A 16,940-nucleotide genomic window follows, 5' to 3' on the forward strand; every position below is an offset into this window, starting at 1 on the left:
GGACACAATCATTTTCCAAAAAATTAGAATGCCCCCCTTTGGGGTACTTCTCTTATTTTCCCATGAGTAAATGTAGGTTATACCTTTCCAGCCAGAATACTTCATTAGTGTGTCTGTTGCAGGGCATGGCACATGGAGACCCTCAATGTCCACCAGTCCTCCCTGGTGGTGATGGTGGTTCTGATCACACAGGCCAGGTGTTGGTCAGCTCCCCCAGTACGTACTCACTATTCTTTAGTAATTAATACGAAGTCTGAGGGAGACCTTAAGACCATGTGAGTATACTATTATTCTTCATCAAAAGTTCTGCTTAGATTTTGCAGTCATTGATGATTCTGACCCAAACAATACTTATGCTGATGCTTGTAAAAGGAGGGTTCCCATCTCTCTTCCCCCCCCCTCCAGTTTTATTGTTGGCACGCAACATTCTTCTGTAAGTAAGAACCCTCTCTCCTCTTGCTGTGGCTATTTATTTACCTGCCTGTTTTCTGTCCAGGCTCGTGAATTTCAGATTTCCCCAGATTTAGACAGTGTGAGCATATCCAATAGTTTTTGATTCTGTAATGAATATCGTTTGGCGAATATTATTATATTGTTGAGCTTTTAGATTTTGTTGCTGTCTTTTGTGAAGTTTTTAAAATCATTTTTTAAAATTAATGTTCAAATACAATTGTCTCCATTTTCCCACCAGCACTTTCCCCCACCCCACCCACCCCCACTTCCTTAAAGGACTTGGAAATTTGTTTTGGTTGGCAGTTATTGTAGTTTAGCACGATTGTTTCAAGGTTTCATGTCGAAGTTTTGTTGGGGTGGGTTTTTTATAGCCTTCACTCTGTGGATGGTGTAGCACTACCAGGAACTATTTTTCCTTCTGGGGTCTCTACCAAATGCGCTGGGTGTTTGCCAGGGTCTCCCCACACCCACTGCTTAGAATTCTCATGTCTCCCAGCTCTGTGTAAGTTCTGAGTAAAATCAGCTTACAGGCCACCTGTCTTTCTTTGGCCTCAAGAATTTGTATTCCACACACGAGCAGGTTAGTATTCAGTAGCTATCTGAAGGCATCTCCTATGTAGCTTTCTGGAACTCTTGTTCTCAGAAGTCCCAGCCCTCTGCCCAAATTCCAGCAGGTTCTGCTTCCCCAAACTCTGACCTCTGTCTCCTCAACTCAGCAAGAACCCCCACTCTGCCCAGAAGTGGCTCCAGGCAGAAAGTCCTGTAGTCTGAGGCCTCATCCTCCAACCCGGTTCTCTCAGTCACAGGCCTGCTGTTTGTTCAGGGCCCGAAGGCCATTACTTGATAGATTTTGTCCCTGTTCTCTCATTGTTTCCCACAAAAGGGGAAGAATGGTGCTGGCTACTCTGAGGTGGTCGGAAACGAAAGCTCTTCCATTTACACAAGTTAAAAATGTTACTAGTTAATCTAGCAACAGGCAACCCCTCCTATAAGAGTTTTATGACTTAGTGTTTTATTTTTTTTCACTTGTATCTCAAGCTGTTTTTAGATGAATCTGAGAACCCTGTGCAGAGCCCAGAGCTGAGTCTTCTTTTCATGCATGTGTCCTAGGCGTGTGAACACAACACCACGGGGGACCACTGCGAGCAGTGCCTGCCCGGCTTCTACGGGCTGCCTGTCCGGGGGACGCCTGGGGACTGCCAGCTGTGTGCCTGCCCCCTCTCCTCAGCCTCCAACAAGTAAGCCTGGACTTTGCTTGATGTGACCAGGATTTCCATGCGGATGTGTACTGATGCTTTCAGAACAACTCTCTGTGTGCAGCAAGAGTGTGGATTTTGCCCAGTGGTAATTAATAAGAATTTTAAATGGAGGAATGGATTCTCTTTTATAAAAAAAATAAAGTTTGGTGCATTAAGTTATGTAAGGAAAGTTGTATGATGGCAAGGATATTTGTATACTTTTTTTTCTTTTGGCTAAAGCTGGTCATTAGTTCTGTCACAAGTATATATTGTGTGCCTGCCACTGGGGTAGGAGGTATAAGGGGATACAGAGATGAATAAAACATGTGCCTGGGCTTAAAAATTTTTTACATAATGACCAAAATATTCAGCTCTTTGAAAGGGCTAAATTCATTTAACTGATCCCACAGATATTTATTGCATGTCTACTGTATCCTGGATATCATGGTAGGTACTCTACATATCAAACTTCATCCAGACTGCCAGCCCTGGAATCCACAGTGTGGTCAGGACCACAGTGGAGGAATGTCCACTGAGGGATGGGAACCTGCCAGAAGGGATTCGGTGGAAGCTCTTGATCTGAGACTTGAAGGATGAGCAGGAATTTGAAGGCGGCAGAGAAGGGCACCCCAGGCAGGAGGACTGAGTGCACCGAGGAGTGGTAGCTCAAGCATGTCCTGTTTGAGGGGTGCAGATGGTCCAGGAGCACAGCGGGGAGCGGAGGTGCTGGGGACAGTCACATGCAAGACCTTGTGTGTCATGCTGGGCCTGTGCTTCCTGCAAGCCACTCTCTCTCTCACTGGTTTGCCCTTTAGCCCCTCCTCCACCTTTACCCAGAGAATCCCCCTGTGGGGATTTCCGTGCATAAACAATCAGGAACCAGTGTTGCCGAAACTGTGAGGGACTCCCACCCACCCCCACATCTCCCTTCACAGGCCTCCCCAAGGCTCAAAAATAGTATGAAGGGACCCTGATGAGCAGACAGGTTCTTTTGGGAAATGTGATTGCTGAAGTGTGTAAGTGAGCTCACTTTTGCCAAGGGGGCCTGGGCTCTGAGGCGGGCAGACCAGTGCCAAGGAACCCAGAGGAGAGGAACTCAGAGCAGGCCTCCTGGAGGAGGTGACAGCTGAGCTGGGCGTTGGGGATCCGCCGGGTGAACCCTGGCAGAGAGGGGGAGAAGTGCACTCTGGGTTGAAAGGTGAGCAGGAGCTGGGAGCAGAGAGTGTCCAGTGCCTACGTGGGGTGGGTTGTGAGACCAGAGGTCTTGGGTTCTGGGCTAAGGATTGAGGATCCAGTGGAAATTTGTAGGGACAAAAGTGGTAGAAATTAAGTACTTAAAATGCTTAATATTTCTATACCTTTCACTGGAAAATTACACTCACTTCTAATGTTTTGACAGTTTCAGCCCCAGCTGCCACCTGGATGATGCAGAGGAAGTGGTCTGTGACCAGTGTGCCCTGGGATACTCTGGAACTTGGTGTGAGAGGTACACTGTGTTGCTCAGCTGTTTTCCAAAAGCTGCATCTAAAAAATTACTTTAATATAATTTCTATGTGCTTATTTTTAAATAGGCAGTTAAGTGTGGTTTTAGAGTTTTCATATATAATTATTATTTCATATAATTATAGAGAAAAGCCAGTATGTCAGTTTAAAAATTAATGTTGGAACTGCCTGAGAAGCTTTTGAGAATAGCATTTGAGCTCCTTGAACTAATGTGTGTTCTCATCAATAACAACACAAATCAGCAAGGAGTCAGTGTTTACTGTTCACACACTTAAATATCCCATTACACTGAACAATTCCGTAGGGGAGGGTGGCTTGATTAATAGCTGTCTTCTGGATCCTGTGAGCCTGTGTTGTCTCTTCTGTATCACATGTACGTCTCCGTGCCACTTCTGGCTACAGTCCATAGGACAGGGTGACATCCCCGAGTGCTGGGATGTGCGTCCAGCTGGCCTGGGGCCAGCTGCACATGCCCTTGGATTTATGGCTCATTTTGAACCACTCCTCATTCTTCTCAGTGAGTGAAGGGACTCTGTGAGTGCGTGAACTTGGAGTTACATTCCTTCCACAGTAAATCTTATATAACAAGAGTCAGTCTGATTGATTGAGTATTCAGAGAACCCCTGGGTGGTGAAGTAATGTCTAGAGAAATCGCATTTATCTGGATCCCTCTTTCAATCTTTTATGCAGATGTGCTGATGGTTACTATGGAAACCCGACAGTGCCTGGGGAATCCTGTGTTCCCTGTAACTGCAGCGGGAATGTTGACCCCTTGGAGGCTGGCCACTGTGACTCTGTCACTGGAGAGTGTCTGAGGTGCATTGGGAACACGGGTGGTGCCCACTGTGAGAGGTGTGCTGAGGGGTTCTACGGGGACGCTGTGACTGCTAAAAACTGCCAAGGTGAGTGTATGGGATGTAAAGTCTCTGTCCATTTACTTACAGGTGTCAAAAAGGGCTGCGGTACCTGTACCTGAGTGGTTCTTGTGTTAACACCGAGTGTAGACCCAAGACCTGAGCCGTCCTTATCTACCTTATGTTAGCTTGATCAGTTAGTTACTCACCTAAATAAGGTGCACCTTTCCATTTGAGGTAAAAGCGGGACTTTACAAAGTGCGGGGCACAGCTCCCAGGGACCGCGATGAAGGGAAAGTTATGCTCAAAGCCTGTTAGGTTTGTGAGGGAGATGCTGTGGGGTGCCATGGAGGAGATGGGACTGCAAGATGCAGTGTGGGGAATAAGGGCACCTGGGCCCTGGAAACTGGCATGTCCTCAGTGGTCTGTGCCTGGCCCTACCTTGCTCTGGAGGTAGATCCATGATTCCTTGGAATTATGGATCAGATAGAATCACTCACTGAGAAAGGTAAATTTTCCTCTGCCCCAGTTGAAAGAATTAAAGCCTAAGGGCCAATGTAGGTACTTTTTGTAAAGTTTTTGAAGGAGTGAAATATTTAAAATGTGAATTATAAATTTGGGGGATAACTTCTTATAAATGCGGAAGGCCTACAATGCCATTGTAATGTGGAGACACAAGAGGGTGCTAGCGTCACAGGAAAGACATTTTTACTGGCTCACTCTGGGAGATCAACAAGGTTTCACAGCCTGGGCCAGTCCACCTGATCTTCAGCAGTGTGGCCACCTTGCCAGGTTATCACATCATATCTGTGATACCTCGTGTTTTTATAAAACTTCAAAGCTCATGGAATACCTTTGCAACTCTTGTGTCATTTCTTTTCATCTTTACTGTAAACCTTGATGAACTATTTCTTAGTTTGTTGCTCATTTAAGTACCTTTTAACTTCCCCTGCACTGTTGGAAGTACTATGATAGGACTTGGAAATGTATGGTTCAAGTCTATGGGGGAACTTCATTTGATGGAAAAGAGGAGAAGCACCATGGGGAGTTCCCAGGCTTTGGAACCTGACTGCTGTAGGGTAGAGTCCAGGGTTGGTTACTGACCACTGTGTGGCTTTGCACAAATGTATTAACCTCTCTGAGCCACTACTTCCATACACATAAAATGGACACGATCATATGTCTACATTAAGGACTTTCTGAGAAGTCAAAGGGATAACAAATTTAAAGGTCTAGAAATTAAATAAATCATAGATATTATAATTGCCAGTGATCGACATTATTATCTTTTATTTTTTCTATATCAATGTTGTCCAACAGAAATGTCAGACAAATGTAATTTAAAGTTTTTCAGTTACCACGTTTTAAAAAGTAAAAAGAAACAGGCAAAATACATTTTAATAATATGTTTTATTTAACTAAATATATAAAAAGTATCATTATTTTATTACGTAGTCAAGTTTTAAAGTGTTAATGACATATTTGCTTTCTTTTCTTAATACTGAGTCTTTAAAATTCAGTGTATATTTTATAACCCATCTCAATTAGGATGCTGAATTTTAAGAAATACTTGATCTGTATTTTAGATCACATAGAGGCAATGTTAGAAGTAGATTCATGTGCCTGGGTGTAGGGGCAACTTTACCTGCAAATCTCCCCACCGTCCGCCACGGGTGAAAGTGAAACTACCAAGACATGATCTGTTTGGGGAGGAGAGTTGTCCAAACTCTCAGAGGAGAAGGACCAAGAACCTCTTCTTCAATGGCTTTTATTAGGTTTAGAACACATAGGAATACAGGTAAAATTCATGAATCAATGTCAGTCAGCAAGGATCAAACAGTAGATAACATTTCAAAGAAGTCTGAGGGCTTAGTCTGAGTCAGTGTCTGTCAGGAAAGGGGGTTGCAGAAACTTTGGGGGTTGCAGAAATACTCATTTCCTGCTCAGACCCCTAGCATATGAATGAAAGCACTCTTAGCAAAGCAGGCTTCACAGGACTTAGTGAATTCTTTCTTATGCCCTATCACCCTGCTCTAGCAGGCAAGGGGCTGCACCACCTCCCCCATCTTGAGTTTTAGGCTTAAGTGGATTAGAGCCAGGAAGCCCTTCTCCCAGATTGAAATGGGGACTCGGGCTATGTCAGAATAGCTGGGGGGTGAGGGTCCATCACTCCCTCTTTGTTGCAGCCCCCCGAGTCCTTCCTTGATGGCCTCCCAAGTGATTGTGTCTGGCCTAGGTTGCCCTTCCTCTGAGGGGTCTTACCCATCTCTGACTAACCAAGCATTTGGGGCAGGGGATGAAGCAGAAGCAGTGTTGCTGCCAGAGACAAGCTTTGTCCTCTTGTGGCTCACAGTCCGGAGGTCGCTCACTCAGCCTTAGCCAGGCAGGGCAGTTACAACTCCTGAAACCAGGCAGAGCGGTTCCCAACACTTGGACTGTTCAAATGTTGCAAAATTCTCCATTGTGTAGCAAAAAGTCATTTGCCTTTAACATGTGCATCCACATTGGCAGAATGCTTCAGTTTTTTTGCCCTGAGCATAGGAGGGAAGATGTAAAATAGAAGGTGGGGAAGCATGGTGAGATCAGGCAGGGTTAGGGTCTGGGTCCGAATTCTCGGCCCAGCAGCTGGGTTGGTTATGGACTGACGCTTCCCCGGCTCTCTAGTTTCTGAGCATCTACAACGTTTATTCTTTTTTCATCTCTTCCTTCCCTATCCCTAGCCTTGATGAGATGAATTTGTTCAACTGTTTTTGGGTATTTCATTAGAAATCCTTTCACATCTATAACAGGGTCCCTCTTATGGGCTTCCCAGAGATGGCTTCTGCACACTAAGGTAATACCATATTTCATTAGGTTAACCCAGGTAAAACTCTCGGTGTTCAGTATTACTGATATGGAGCATCTCGTGGAGTTTCTGGGAAGATGTTTGAACAGTCAGGGGTGCAGGGCTCAGGGAGGAAGTGCAAACCGGAGGAATGCCAGGTCTCGAGTGCCAGCCGAAGCGGTGGTTGCATCCCATCATCCTGGGCAGAGTGGCTCTGAGGGAGAACAGGGTGTGGGCGCCCTGCCGGCCTCTGATATTATGTGAAATGAGACAAGCAGGGGTTCTTAGGATAATTAAAATACATGTAAAATACTTGGAAGTCGGTAATTAGCTACTATTTTAAATTAGTATTATTTATAATGTGAACAATTTTTTATGAATAATTGCTATTATAATTGTTATAGAAGGATATAGAAGCTGTGTGACATATCTTTTTAAGGTTGAGATTCCATACTGAAAAAAACCCCAGAAAATTAGAGTGCTTTCCTCCTAAGTTTGTTGTGAAGGTTAAATGAAATGTTGCCTCCAATGTGACAGGCACCGACTGGTGATGTCAGGATGATACAGGTTTTGTGATGATCACACTTACAATGAATTTTAATTTTCTCCAGAGGTAGGGGGAGCTGTAAGTGGGGCACAGAGGGGGAGGCACAAGGGAAACAGTGAGAGACAGGGAGAAACAAAAGGGTGGGCACCCGCAAGCCTTGGTGAGAGGGAGCAAGTAGTACAGGGTCCCATCCCATAGAACGCCGTGGCAAGTTGGAGACTGAAAATCTGCTCCCTGAATTTGCACCAGGGAAGTCCCTGGAGACTTTTAAGAGGCATTGTTTAGCAGATAAGGGGCACTGGACCGTACCTGTGAGGGGGAAGGGAGGGAGAGAGCAAGAGGGTAGGAGTGTCAGGGAAATGGAACCTTGGAGAGACAGCTAAGGCTGTGTGTGTGTGTGTGTGTGTGTGTGTGAGAATATGTATGTGTGCTTTTTTCAGTGGGAAGCGGTAGAGAGTGGTTGGATGCTGATGATTGTTTTAATGAGAAAAAATTTTAGAGATGTTATTTATTTTTAGAGAGAGGGGAAGGGAGGGAGGAAGAGAGTCAGAGAAACATCAGTGTGTGGTTGCCTCTCACTGGGAAGCCCCCACTGGGGACCCGGCCCACAACCCAGGCAGGTGCCCTGACTGGGAATCAAACTGGCGACCCTTTGGTTCACAGCCCACAGTCCACTGAGCTACACCAGGCAGGGCTGAGGAATTTGAAAACACAAGTTTGAAAACATAGGTTTTATTGTTGTTTAGGTGTGGCAAGGCTAACAGATCAGGAAACGACTACCATTGAGAAGACTGTTTCTCACAGATGCCAGCATGGGGGGTGCCATCCGGGGAAGCTCCCAGTTGGTCAGAAAGGAAAATGTGGGCTAGAAGTTTCTGCAGGAAGGGAAGGGTAAGGCAAGGTAAACTGGTCTGGAATCTGTTGGTTTGAATAATTTCGGCAGGCTTTGGGGCATAGGGGCTCCCTCTGCTTGTCTCAGGGCGCTGCGGTGATTAGGGTAAGAGGATAGTGGGATGTCAGATCCCAATAAAGAAGGCTCTGGATTGGTCGGTTTGCATTCGAAAGGCGTTGCAGCTACTCACTTCCTATAGGAATTCAACAGTCTGCAGAGTCTGCAAGGCCCCAGAAGTCAAAGCATCAGAAATACAAGAAACACGAAGGCATGTCTGATACAAAGAGTTAGCAGAGTTCAACATTTGGCGACAAGGCAAGAGCAGGCAGCAGTGAGTGGGGCCCAGAGCACGCCATCGCCCTCTGCAGGCGCCAACAGCATCAGTCCGCTTACACCAGAGAAAATTTCCGGTGACGAAGGGGCCCAGTGCTGGGGCTTCCTCAGTCCAGGAGATGGAATTCCTTCTGACCTCCCGTTCCCAGCGCCGTCCAGAGCTCTGCCTGCCACCACAGTGCGCAGGCGCACACTGTGCTCCAGCTGCAGATGACTTGCACTTTTCCTTTCCCTTCACACCATTGCACCACGTGAGAGGAATGGAGTATTTTCTGAGTCCAAGCGTTCATGATATTGTGTCAGTGAGAATATTAAATATTTTAAATTTAGTGCATATTGACAGCTGTGGGATGAGTATCAATTAAACATTTCTCATACCCATTAAACTGCATCACTTTGAAAAGGTGGTGGATTATGTGGCTTTAATCATCAACATTATAACTAAATAAAACCTAAAAGTCTGGCCTGAAGGTAAGTCTATTGGACGTGCAAATGACTCATGTGTTACAGCAAGGAAATATTTTTCATTAAATTATGAACGACAGTATTTATCTAGATTGGTATAACTGAGCTTTAAAATAGTAATAAATATAGGCATAATCGGAGTGAGAGCAAATGGCTAGACTGATTCCGAAATCTCCACTGCATGTTTTTAAATGAAGATTGTGAGTCATTGAAAAAATTTCAAGGAATTTATTAAATTGGTCAAGTTAGTTTGCTAATTATTAACTTAATAGCTTCAGTAGTTTTATTTCCTCTGTGATGGCTTCTTCTACCAACCCTATTTCAGCTTACTCTTCAGGAAAATACTAAATATTTAAAGTTACTGCAAAGCAGTGTACGAGTATGTATTTCTTTTTGTTTTGTGACTTGAAACGTGAATGTTTACAAATTTTCCTTTGGGGACGAGGGGTCTCACCATGGCCACCCCCAGAAGGGAACACAGCGTGTCTTTGTGTGTGTGTTAGCCTGTGGATGCCACGAGAGGGGCTCTCTCTCTGACGGCTGCCATCGCGAGACCGGGCTGTGCCACTGCAAACCACACGTGACCGGACGGCGGTGTGACCAGTGCGTGGTAAGGTGCCTGCTGGTCCTTGCAATTTGTCAGCAATGTCTGTAACTGACATCTTCACGTTGGTTCAAACCAAATGAGTTTGTGACCTGCTAGAAAGAGCTAACGCCCCAAATGGGGCTGGTGTGGGCTGTGCCTCCCTGTCTAGAGGGTGTTTTCCATTTACAAAGGAGTAGAACGATGTCATGAACACTTTGTGATTCTACAAAGCATCCGTGTTTGGTTGGGAAAACATCCTAATATCATCAGTCACTTGTTAAACCGTATTTTGGCTTCCATGATTCTGCCCCTCTGTGTAACAGCATGGCTACTACGGGCTGGACACAGGGCCTGGCTGCCTGCCCTGTAACTGCAGCCTGTTGGGCTCCGTGTCGGGTGACTGCACAGAGGAAGGCCAGTGTCACTGCGTTCCAGGTGTGGCTGGGAAAAGGTGCGACAGGTGTGCACGTGGCTTCTATGCATTCCAGGATGGTGGCTGCACAGGTAAGCTTTTAAATAAATTATTGAGACTTTATCATAATTCACAGATGTTTCCTTGAGCTCACCCTTTGCCTCCAAGTCTTTTAAGTTCCTTTACTTTTTCTCCTGTTAGCATGTAGGATTTCACACCTTTTGTCTGTTTCCCTGTTCTGAGTACATCCATAAGCTTTGGTCAGGTTCTCCGAACTGTGTGAGCTGAGATTATTACTTGGCTTCACTTTCCTCATTTGTAAAATGAAGAAGCTAATTGTAATCTCCATCCAGGAGTTATTTTTAAGGCTGTACACAGTGTTTAACATGGCATTTGGCATACAAAAAATGCTCGATAAATACCAGCTCTTAGTGTCCTTCCCGCCCCTCCAGGTCTTTCCCAGTCTCTGCTCCATTTCTCCCACGGTGTCTGGATGACCCCTGTCCCGGCAGCATCTCTCGGCTGGAAGAAGCAGCCACTTTCCACGAGACAGAGAGGGGTCCTGGGGCTTATGTGGTCTTTTTAGGGACTAGGATGGTTTAGATTATTAATAAAAGGAAATCACTTGTAGCATCAGCTCTTACCCCTCCCGCTGCACCAGAGGTCCTGATGTGCGACACCACCCTCTGTCTTTGCTGTAGCCTGTGACTGTGCTCACACTCAGAACTCGTGTGACCCACACTCGGGGGCCTGCGTCTGCGCTCCTCACACTCGAGGGGTGACGTGTGAAGAATGTGAGGACGGATACTGGGGCTACGACCTGGAGCTCGGATGCCAGGTGTGCACCGTCACCTCCGCATGTTCCTAACTGAGAATTCCTTTACTGTAGCAAGCTTGGTTCCTTTTCTCTTACCTATCTGCTTGATTTTCACCTGGTCAGTAAGCTGTATTTAAAACCCAATATGGACTGTAGGAATCAAAGTGGAAAAAGAAGCACCCTTAAATACATCATTCTAAATTTTCTTGAAGAATCTAGCTGTGGAATTGATGGTTAGAAGATCAAAAATGTATTCTAGTGCCTTTTAAATGTATTCTGCAATGTATACTATCTTTTAGAACAAGGGCATAAATCACTTTATTCACGGGGGATGGTTATGTCCAGTCTTCGAGGGTTCTAATTTTCCGTGTAACTTTTTTCAGTTTGACTTAGATATAGTTTATGTTTTGAAATTAGAAACATTACTTGGCTTCTAAAATGATGAGGCTGGACTGTGTGGACATATGAAGCAGTTGATCTTCAGGTCACAGTCTTGACCCAGTGTGCACGTGCCACAGAGATGCACCAATGTCCAGCAGCACAGTCCCTGCCTCCTGTTGGCACAAGGTGAAGTGAATCCATGTAGCAATGTGGAGAGAGATCCACTCGTCTGTATAATTCCCCACAGTTAGTGTTTTCCTGTCATCCCAATGTGTGTACATTACGAAAATATAAAAGCTGCTTTTTATGTAAGGTTTTCTTCTTCTCAGGCCTGCAATTGCAGTGGCAAAGGGTCAGCCAGTCACCGGTGCGATGTGCTCACTGGTCATTGCCAGTGTAAGCCTGCATTTGGTGGCCCGAGCTGCAGCCAGTGCTCCCTGGGTTTCCGGGACTTTCCAGACTGTGTGGCCTGTGACTGTGACCTGAGAGGGACGCTGGTGGACACCTGCGAGGAGGAACAGGGTGTTTGCAGCTGTGCACAGGAAACGGGTACCTGCTCTTGCAAGGTAGGGGTCCTTGGCGCTCCACCTCCTTCCTCTCTCTCACTCATCCTTCTGACTTTTGGGCGTTTAACTGTGCAGTTAAGCAGCTAGGTTTCAGACGTGTCTCACAATGTGTTCGCACTGCCTTCTAGGTCTGAGCGTAAGTCTGTGTGTGCTGTTGTAGAACTGTGGGTGGTTCTTCAAGTGGAATTTTTACTGATGATTACAGGTGTCAGACAGTGGCACTGACTGAGAGACACTCTGAGTTTCCTATCATTTGATCCTGTTGGCTGAGCAGCTGGTTTGTCTTGGGCATATGGGTAAAACGGATAACCCAGGGCTAAAGAAGATGTGTTATTTTAGAGCCGTTAAATAATTATTCCTTTGTATGTGCTGGCCAGACTAAAGGAAAATCGTATTTCTTGTTTTCCCAGAAGATTTCAACATCATGTTGCATTCCATGTATTCCATTAGTTTTTCCATCGTGGTTTGTTGTAAGGAGATCATTGTCTACCTTCTCTGGCCCTTTCCTGGGTCTGGTGAGATGGAAGCCAGACGGTAGGGGCTGCCTAGTGACTGGGGATGAGGGAGGGAGCACTCGTGTGCACACTGTGCCTGGGAGTAATGGAAACATCAGTGAATACTTTTGGCTCCCTGCATTTATGATAGCAGTCCTCACTACAGATGGTTTGAGCAAGAAGGACCTGGTCTGTGGTTCATTCTCTCTCTCTCTCTTACAGTATTTTTCTCTTTTTTGTCTTTTTTTAATTTAATTGTTGTTCAAGTACAGTTTTCTGTCTTTTACTCCATCCCAGCCCCGCCCCGTGCTCCCATTTCCACCCCCCTTAGTTATTATCCATGTGTCCTTTATACTTGTTCCTGTGAATCCCTCTCCTTTTCCCCTGAAATTCCCTCCCCTCTCCCCTCTGGTCACTGTCTGCCTGATCTCTATTTCATTGTCTTTGTTTATATTTTGCTTGCTTGTTTGTTGTGTTGTTTAGCTTCCTATTAAAGGTGAGATCATGTGGTATTTGTCTTTCACTGCCTGACTTACTTCACTCAGCATAATGCTTTCCAGTTCCAGTTGTCTTCATTTTCCCACCACCCCACACACTCCCATCTCCCACCCTCAGTCCTACCCACCTTTGGATCGGTCCATGTGTCTTCTATATCTCAAGGTTCCTTGACGACCCTTCCTGTTCTTTTCCCCATTCTCCAGAACAGATCAGCAGTCATCTGTTGACCTCCAGGAGGATTCTGGCGCCCCCTCCAGGAGATTCTCATTGGGGAATTTGTATTTTCCTAGAGCTTTAAAGATGATTCTGTCCTTCCATTCTAAATGAAAGTTTTGCTGGATAGAGCAATCTTGGAAGGACAGATAAAGTGCTTCTCAGATAAGATCAAATTCAAGGAGTTCATCATCATCAAGCCCTTATTATATGAAATGTTAAAGGGACTTATCTAAGAAAAAGAAGTTAAAGAAACATGAACAGTGAAAGGACAACAAACTCACAGTTATTAACAACCACACCTAAAATGAAAGCAAACTAAAAGGACAGCTAGATCAGGAGTGGAAACATAGAAATGAAGATCTCAAGGAGGGTTAGCAACAGGGGAGTGGGAGGAGGAGAAGGAGGGAGAAGGTACAGAAAATAAGTAGCATAGATGGTAGATAGAAAATAGATGGGGGGCAAGAATAGTATGGGAAATATAGAATCTAAAGGACTTGACACATGGTCATAAACTAAGGGGGGGGTAATGTTGGGGACGGGGGTGTGTGCAGGGTGGAGGGGAATGAAGGGGGGAATAGAACAACTGTAATGGCATAATCAATTAAAAAGAAAAGATGATTCTGATCATCAGCTGTGTTTGGGAAGCACCCATTGAGCTTTTGAGAGAACTGATCCTCACAGAGGTTAAGGAACTTGCCTAAGGAACAGCTCGTTCAAGGATGTTCATTAATCCAAAATTACTTTTATGGTTTGGTTTATTTCATTTCTGTTTCTTCAGAAATCGTGTCTCTTTCTTTCAGGTAAAAAGAGTCTGCTATTTTTTCCCTTTTAGAAAAATGTCCTTGGCCTTCAATGCAGTGAGTGTCGAGCTGGCACCTACGCCCTCCACGCTGACAACCCTCTGGGGTGCACCCCGTGCTTCTGCTTTGGGCTGTCTCAACTCTGCTCGGAGGCGGAGGGTTATGTGAGAACACCAGTAAGTTAGGCATGCAGTTACCGTGTTCTGTGTTGTAGTCCCTACACCCTTGGGAGTCAGATGGGGCTAAGGAGAAACAGTTCAATACTTGCACTGAATTTTACTTTTTGGCATCAGAAATACTGAGAAGCTAATTTGGGTTCATTAAGAATCAGACTCTGCTTCCGCCATCCAAAGAAATACATGGAGCTGGAACTAAAAGCACTGGGTGTTGCTCTTTAGCTAATCTATCAGGCGCGTTCGTCGGAGAGATGATGACAGCATCTCGGTCTGCTGCGTGTAACTGAGCACTGTCGCCACGCAGCAACTGTTCCACCTTCCATGCCGCAGCTTAGAACACGCTTAGTTCATTTTAACCCAGGTGTTCAAGTTTAAAGGAAAAGTTATTATTCCTGTTTTAATTTTGAAACTGTCTTGTCTGTGAGTCAGTGGTAGAATCTGGCAAATCAAAGCTATGGAGTTAGTTCATGTTCTAAAGTGCGTTTCCCCTCCCTTCTCTGATTAGATAACCCTGGGCTCAGACCAGCCTCTTCTGCGTGTGGTTTCTCAGAGTAACCTCAGGGGCACCACCCGAGGGGTGTACCACCAGGCCCCTGACGTCCTCCTGGATGCTGTGACCGTCAGGCAGCATGTCCATGAGGAGCCGTTTTACTGGCGGTTACCAGGGCAGTTCCAGGGCGACCAGGTGAGGCCACCCCCGTCCTAGAGCCATACACATCCCCAGGGGAGCAGGTGTCATTTGCACCACAACACACTGTGCTGGCCTGTCATTAACGGAGGAGGTTATTAATTCCTCGTTCAGAGTGGGGATGGAGAAGTTTAACACACAAAAATCTCCCTATATGTAAGGATTGATTTTGAAGTCTTAAAGTTCAAATCATATTTTTCTTGTTCTTAAAGAAGTTGTTCAACAATTATTTATTGTTTTTTACTGATTTAAGCTTAGTGCAAGCCTGGGTGCGATACCTATGAGGTCTTTCTCAGGAAATTGCTGCTCAGTCTGGGGGAGAGAATGTGGTAGCCATCGCTTGCATTTTTGTTCACATGAACATCAGAATCTGGGTGCAGATTCACCCTGATCATTAAAACTTGCAAGCATACATCTAGTGAGCCTATGGACGTAGATAATTTATAATTTAAAAGAGCTTGAGCATGATTGGAACCATTACTGCATTGATTTGTTATTCTGGAGCTCACCCTTGTTAGTGTCATGGAGGGAGGCAGTGTGAGGTGGTGGGTGTGTCTGTGGCTTTGATGGGGTGATGATGTCACAGGTGTATACATTACATGTATGTGGCTTTTTACAGACAATCACACCTCAATAAAGTGGTTAAGAACTTTGTACAGTAGCCCACATATTAGTGGGAAGGGGATGAGGGAGGGCGGAGTGGGTAAAGGGGCCGAGTATGATACACTGAATAGTAAAGGAAGGAAACTGGACTTTGGCCGGCGGACACACGGGAGCACAGAGACGCTGAGTCATAACGGTGACAGCTGAACATTATATAATGCTATTAACCAAGGTTACCCCAATGCACTTCGTTTTTTAGAACTTTGTAAAAATTACCTACTTAACCAAAAAAAAAAGACTCTAGCTTGAGTCAACTTAACTATCCAGAACTAAGCGGAATTAGAAGGAAGCAAATTCTAGACAACATATTTCAACCATATGATGTTTTCTTTAAAATACAAGATTTCTTCCAAATGGCAGCAGATTTGTAATGAAACATTTTTAAATGAATGCTGTGTCAGAGAAGTAAACAACAATATGCTATTTGATAGCTCATGGCTTATGGTGGCAAACTGAAGTACAGTGTGGCCTTCTATTCCACCGACGGCATGGGCACCTTCAACCTTGAACCTCAAGTGCTCATCAGAGGAGGCCGGACCAGAAAACAAGTCATTTACGTGGATGCACCCGCACCAGAGAATGGAATGAGACAAGAGCAAGCAGTGGAAATGAAAGAGGTGACCATGCATGATTTTCATACAAGCCCCATGAAGGTGTGAACTTTGCTATGGATGTAATGAAGTTTGTAATGAAGTCACTTAGCTGCTAGTAAGAAAGTGATCTCAGAGACCCTGAGATCAAAATTTCAGTGGGTTTGGCAAGGTATCTAAAAATGACTCAAATTCGTATTCTTAAGATATAGATGTAAGGCTTATGTTCATTTAGTGGACATTGCATTTGAATCCTTTAACTTGGTACACAAGCCTCCACCTGTGTGGACACAGTGGTAGGAAGTCTTTGGACTTGCTCCGATCTGGCAGTGTGTATGCAGTCACCAGGCAGGTGCTGATTGACCGTCCCCTGTGTGGCTGCCACAGATGACATGTGTCTGTGGGTAAAGGAGACTGGCACTGCTGCTGCCCCTGGGAGGTGTGACAGGAGGCCTTCCTCAGTTAAACATAGTGTCATGCACAGAACTGGGCTCATTTCTGGAGAAATATATAAAAGAGTCATTTTCTTTGGAAGTTTACATGCTTCTGAAATTCATACTCTGAATTTCACTGAATGTGTTTTCATCCACAGAATTATTGGAAATATTTTAATTCTGTTTCTGAAAAACCGGTCACACGCTCAGATTTTATGTCTGTTCTTAGCAACATCGAGTACATCCTCATCAAAGCATCTTATGGTCAAGGGTTACAGCAAAGCAGGTACTTGGAAACTTCTAGAATTTAAAAAATGTTTTTCTTGTGTGAGAGCAAACTGAAGGGCTTTAATTTACTTCACCCCCATTACCTCCTATCTTTATTAATATATGTGTTTCTGTTCTCCACCAAAACCTTATTAAATTTTAATATTATGAAGTGTATGAAAAATGACATAGATTATCCATCTTCCACACTAAAGTGCATATAAAATACAAGTACATAACGGT

At 44.9% G+C, this 16,940-nt stretch overlaps 1 protein-coding gene across 1 annotated transcript in view; it reads left to right on the top strand.

Annotated features, from left to right (window-relative positions):
* LAMA1 (laminin subunit alpha 1) overlaps window positions 1-16,940 on the top strand; it is a 163,357-nt gene that overhangs the window by 79,066 nt on the left and 67,351 nt on the right. The window contains exons 17-27 of the mRNA XM_037125856.2: window positions 1,564-1,691; window positions 3,091-3,177; window positions 3,885-4,096; window positions 9,613-9,719; window positions 10,019-10,199; window positions 10,809-10,945; window positions 11,635-11,871; window positions 13,912-14,055; window positions 14,561-14,740; window positions 15,838-16,023; window positions 16,589-16,716. Coding sequence (XP_036981751.2) covers window positions 1,564-1,691; window positions 3,091-3,177; window positions 3,885-4,096; window positions 9,613-9,719; window positions 10,019-10,199; window positions 10,809-10,945; window positions 11,635-11,871; window positions 13,912-14,055; window positions 14,561-14,740; window positions 15,838-16,023; window positions 16,589-16,716 — 1,727 coding nt within the window. The remainder of the gene's footprint in view (window positions 1-1,563; window positions 1,692-3,090; window positions 3,178-3,884; window positions 4,097-9,612; window positions 9,720-10,018; window positions 10,200-10,808; window positions 10,946-11,634; window positions 11,872-13,911; window positions 14,056-14,560; window positions 14,741-15,837; window positions 16,024-16,588; window positions 16,717-16,940) is intronic.

This window comes from Artibeus jamaicensis, unplaced genomic scaffold (genome assembly GCF_021234435.1).
Source record: "Artibeus jamaicensis isolate MK-2021 breed Jamaican fruit bat unplaced genomic scaffold, CSHL_Jam_final contig_354, whole genome shotgun sequence".
In the NCBI taxonomy this organism is placed as follows: Eukaryota; Metazoa; Chordata; class Mammalia; order Chiroptera; family Phyllostomidae; genus Artibeus; species Artibeus jamaicensis.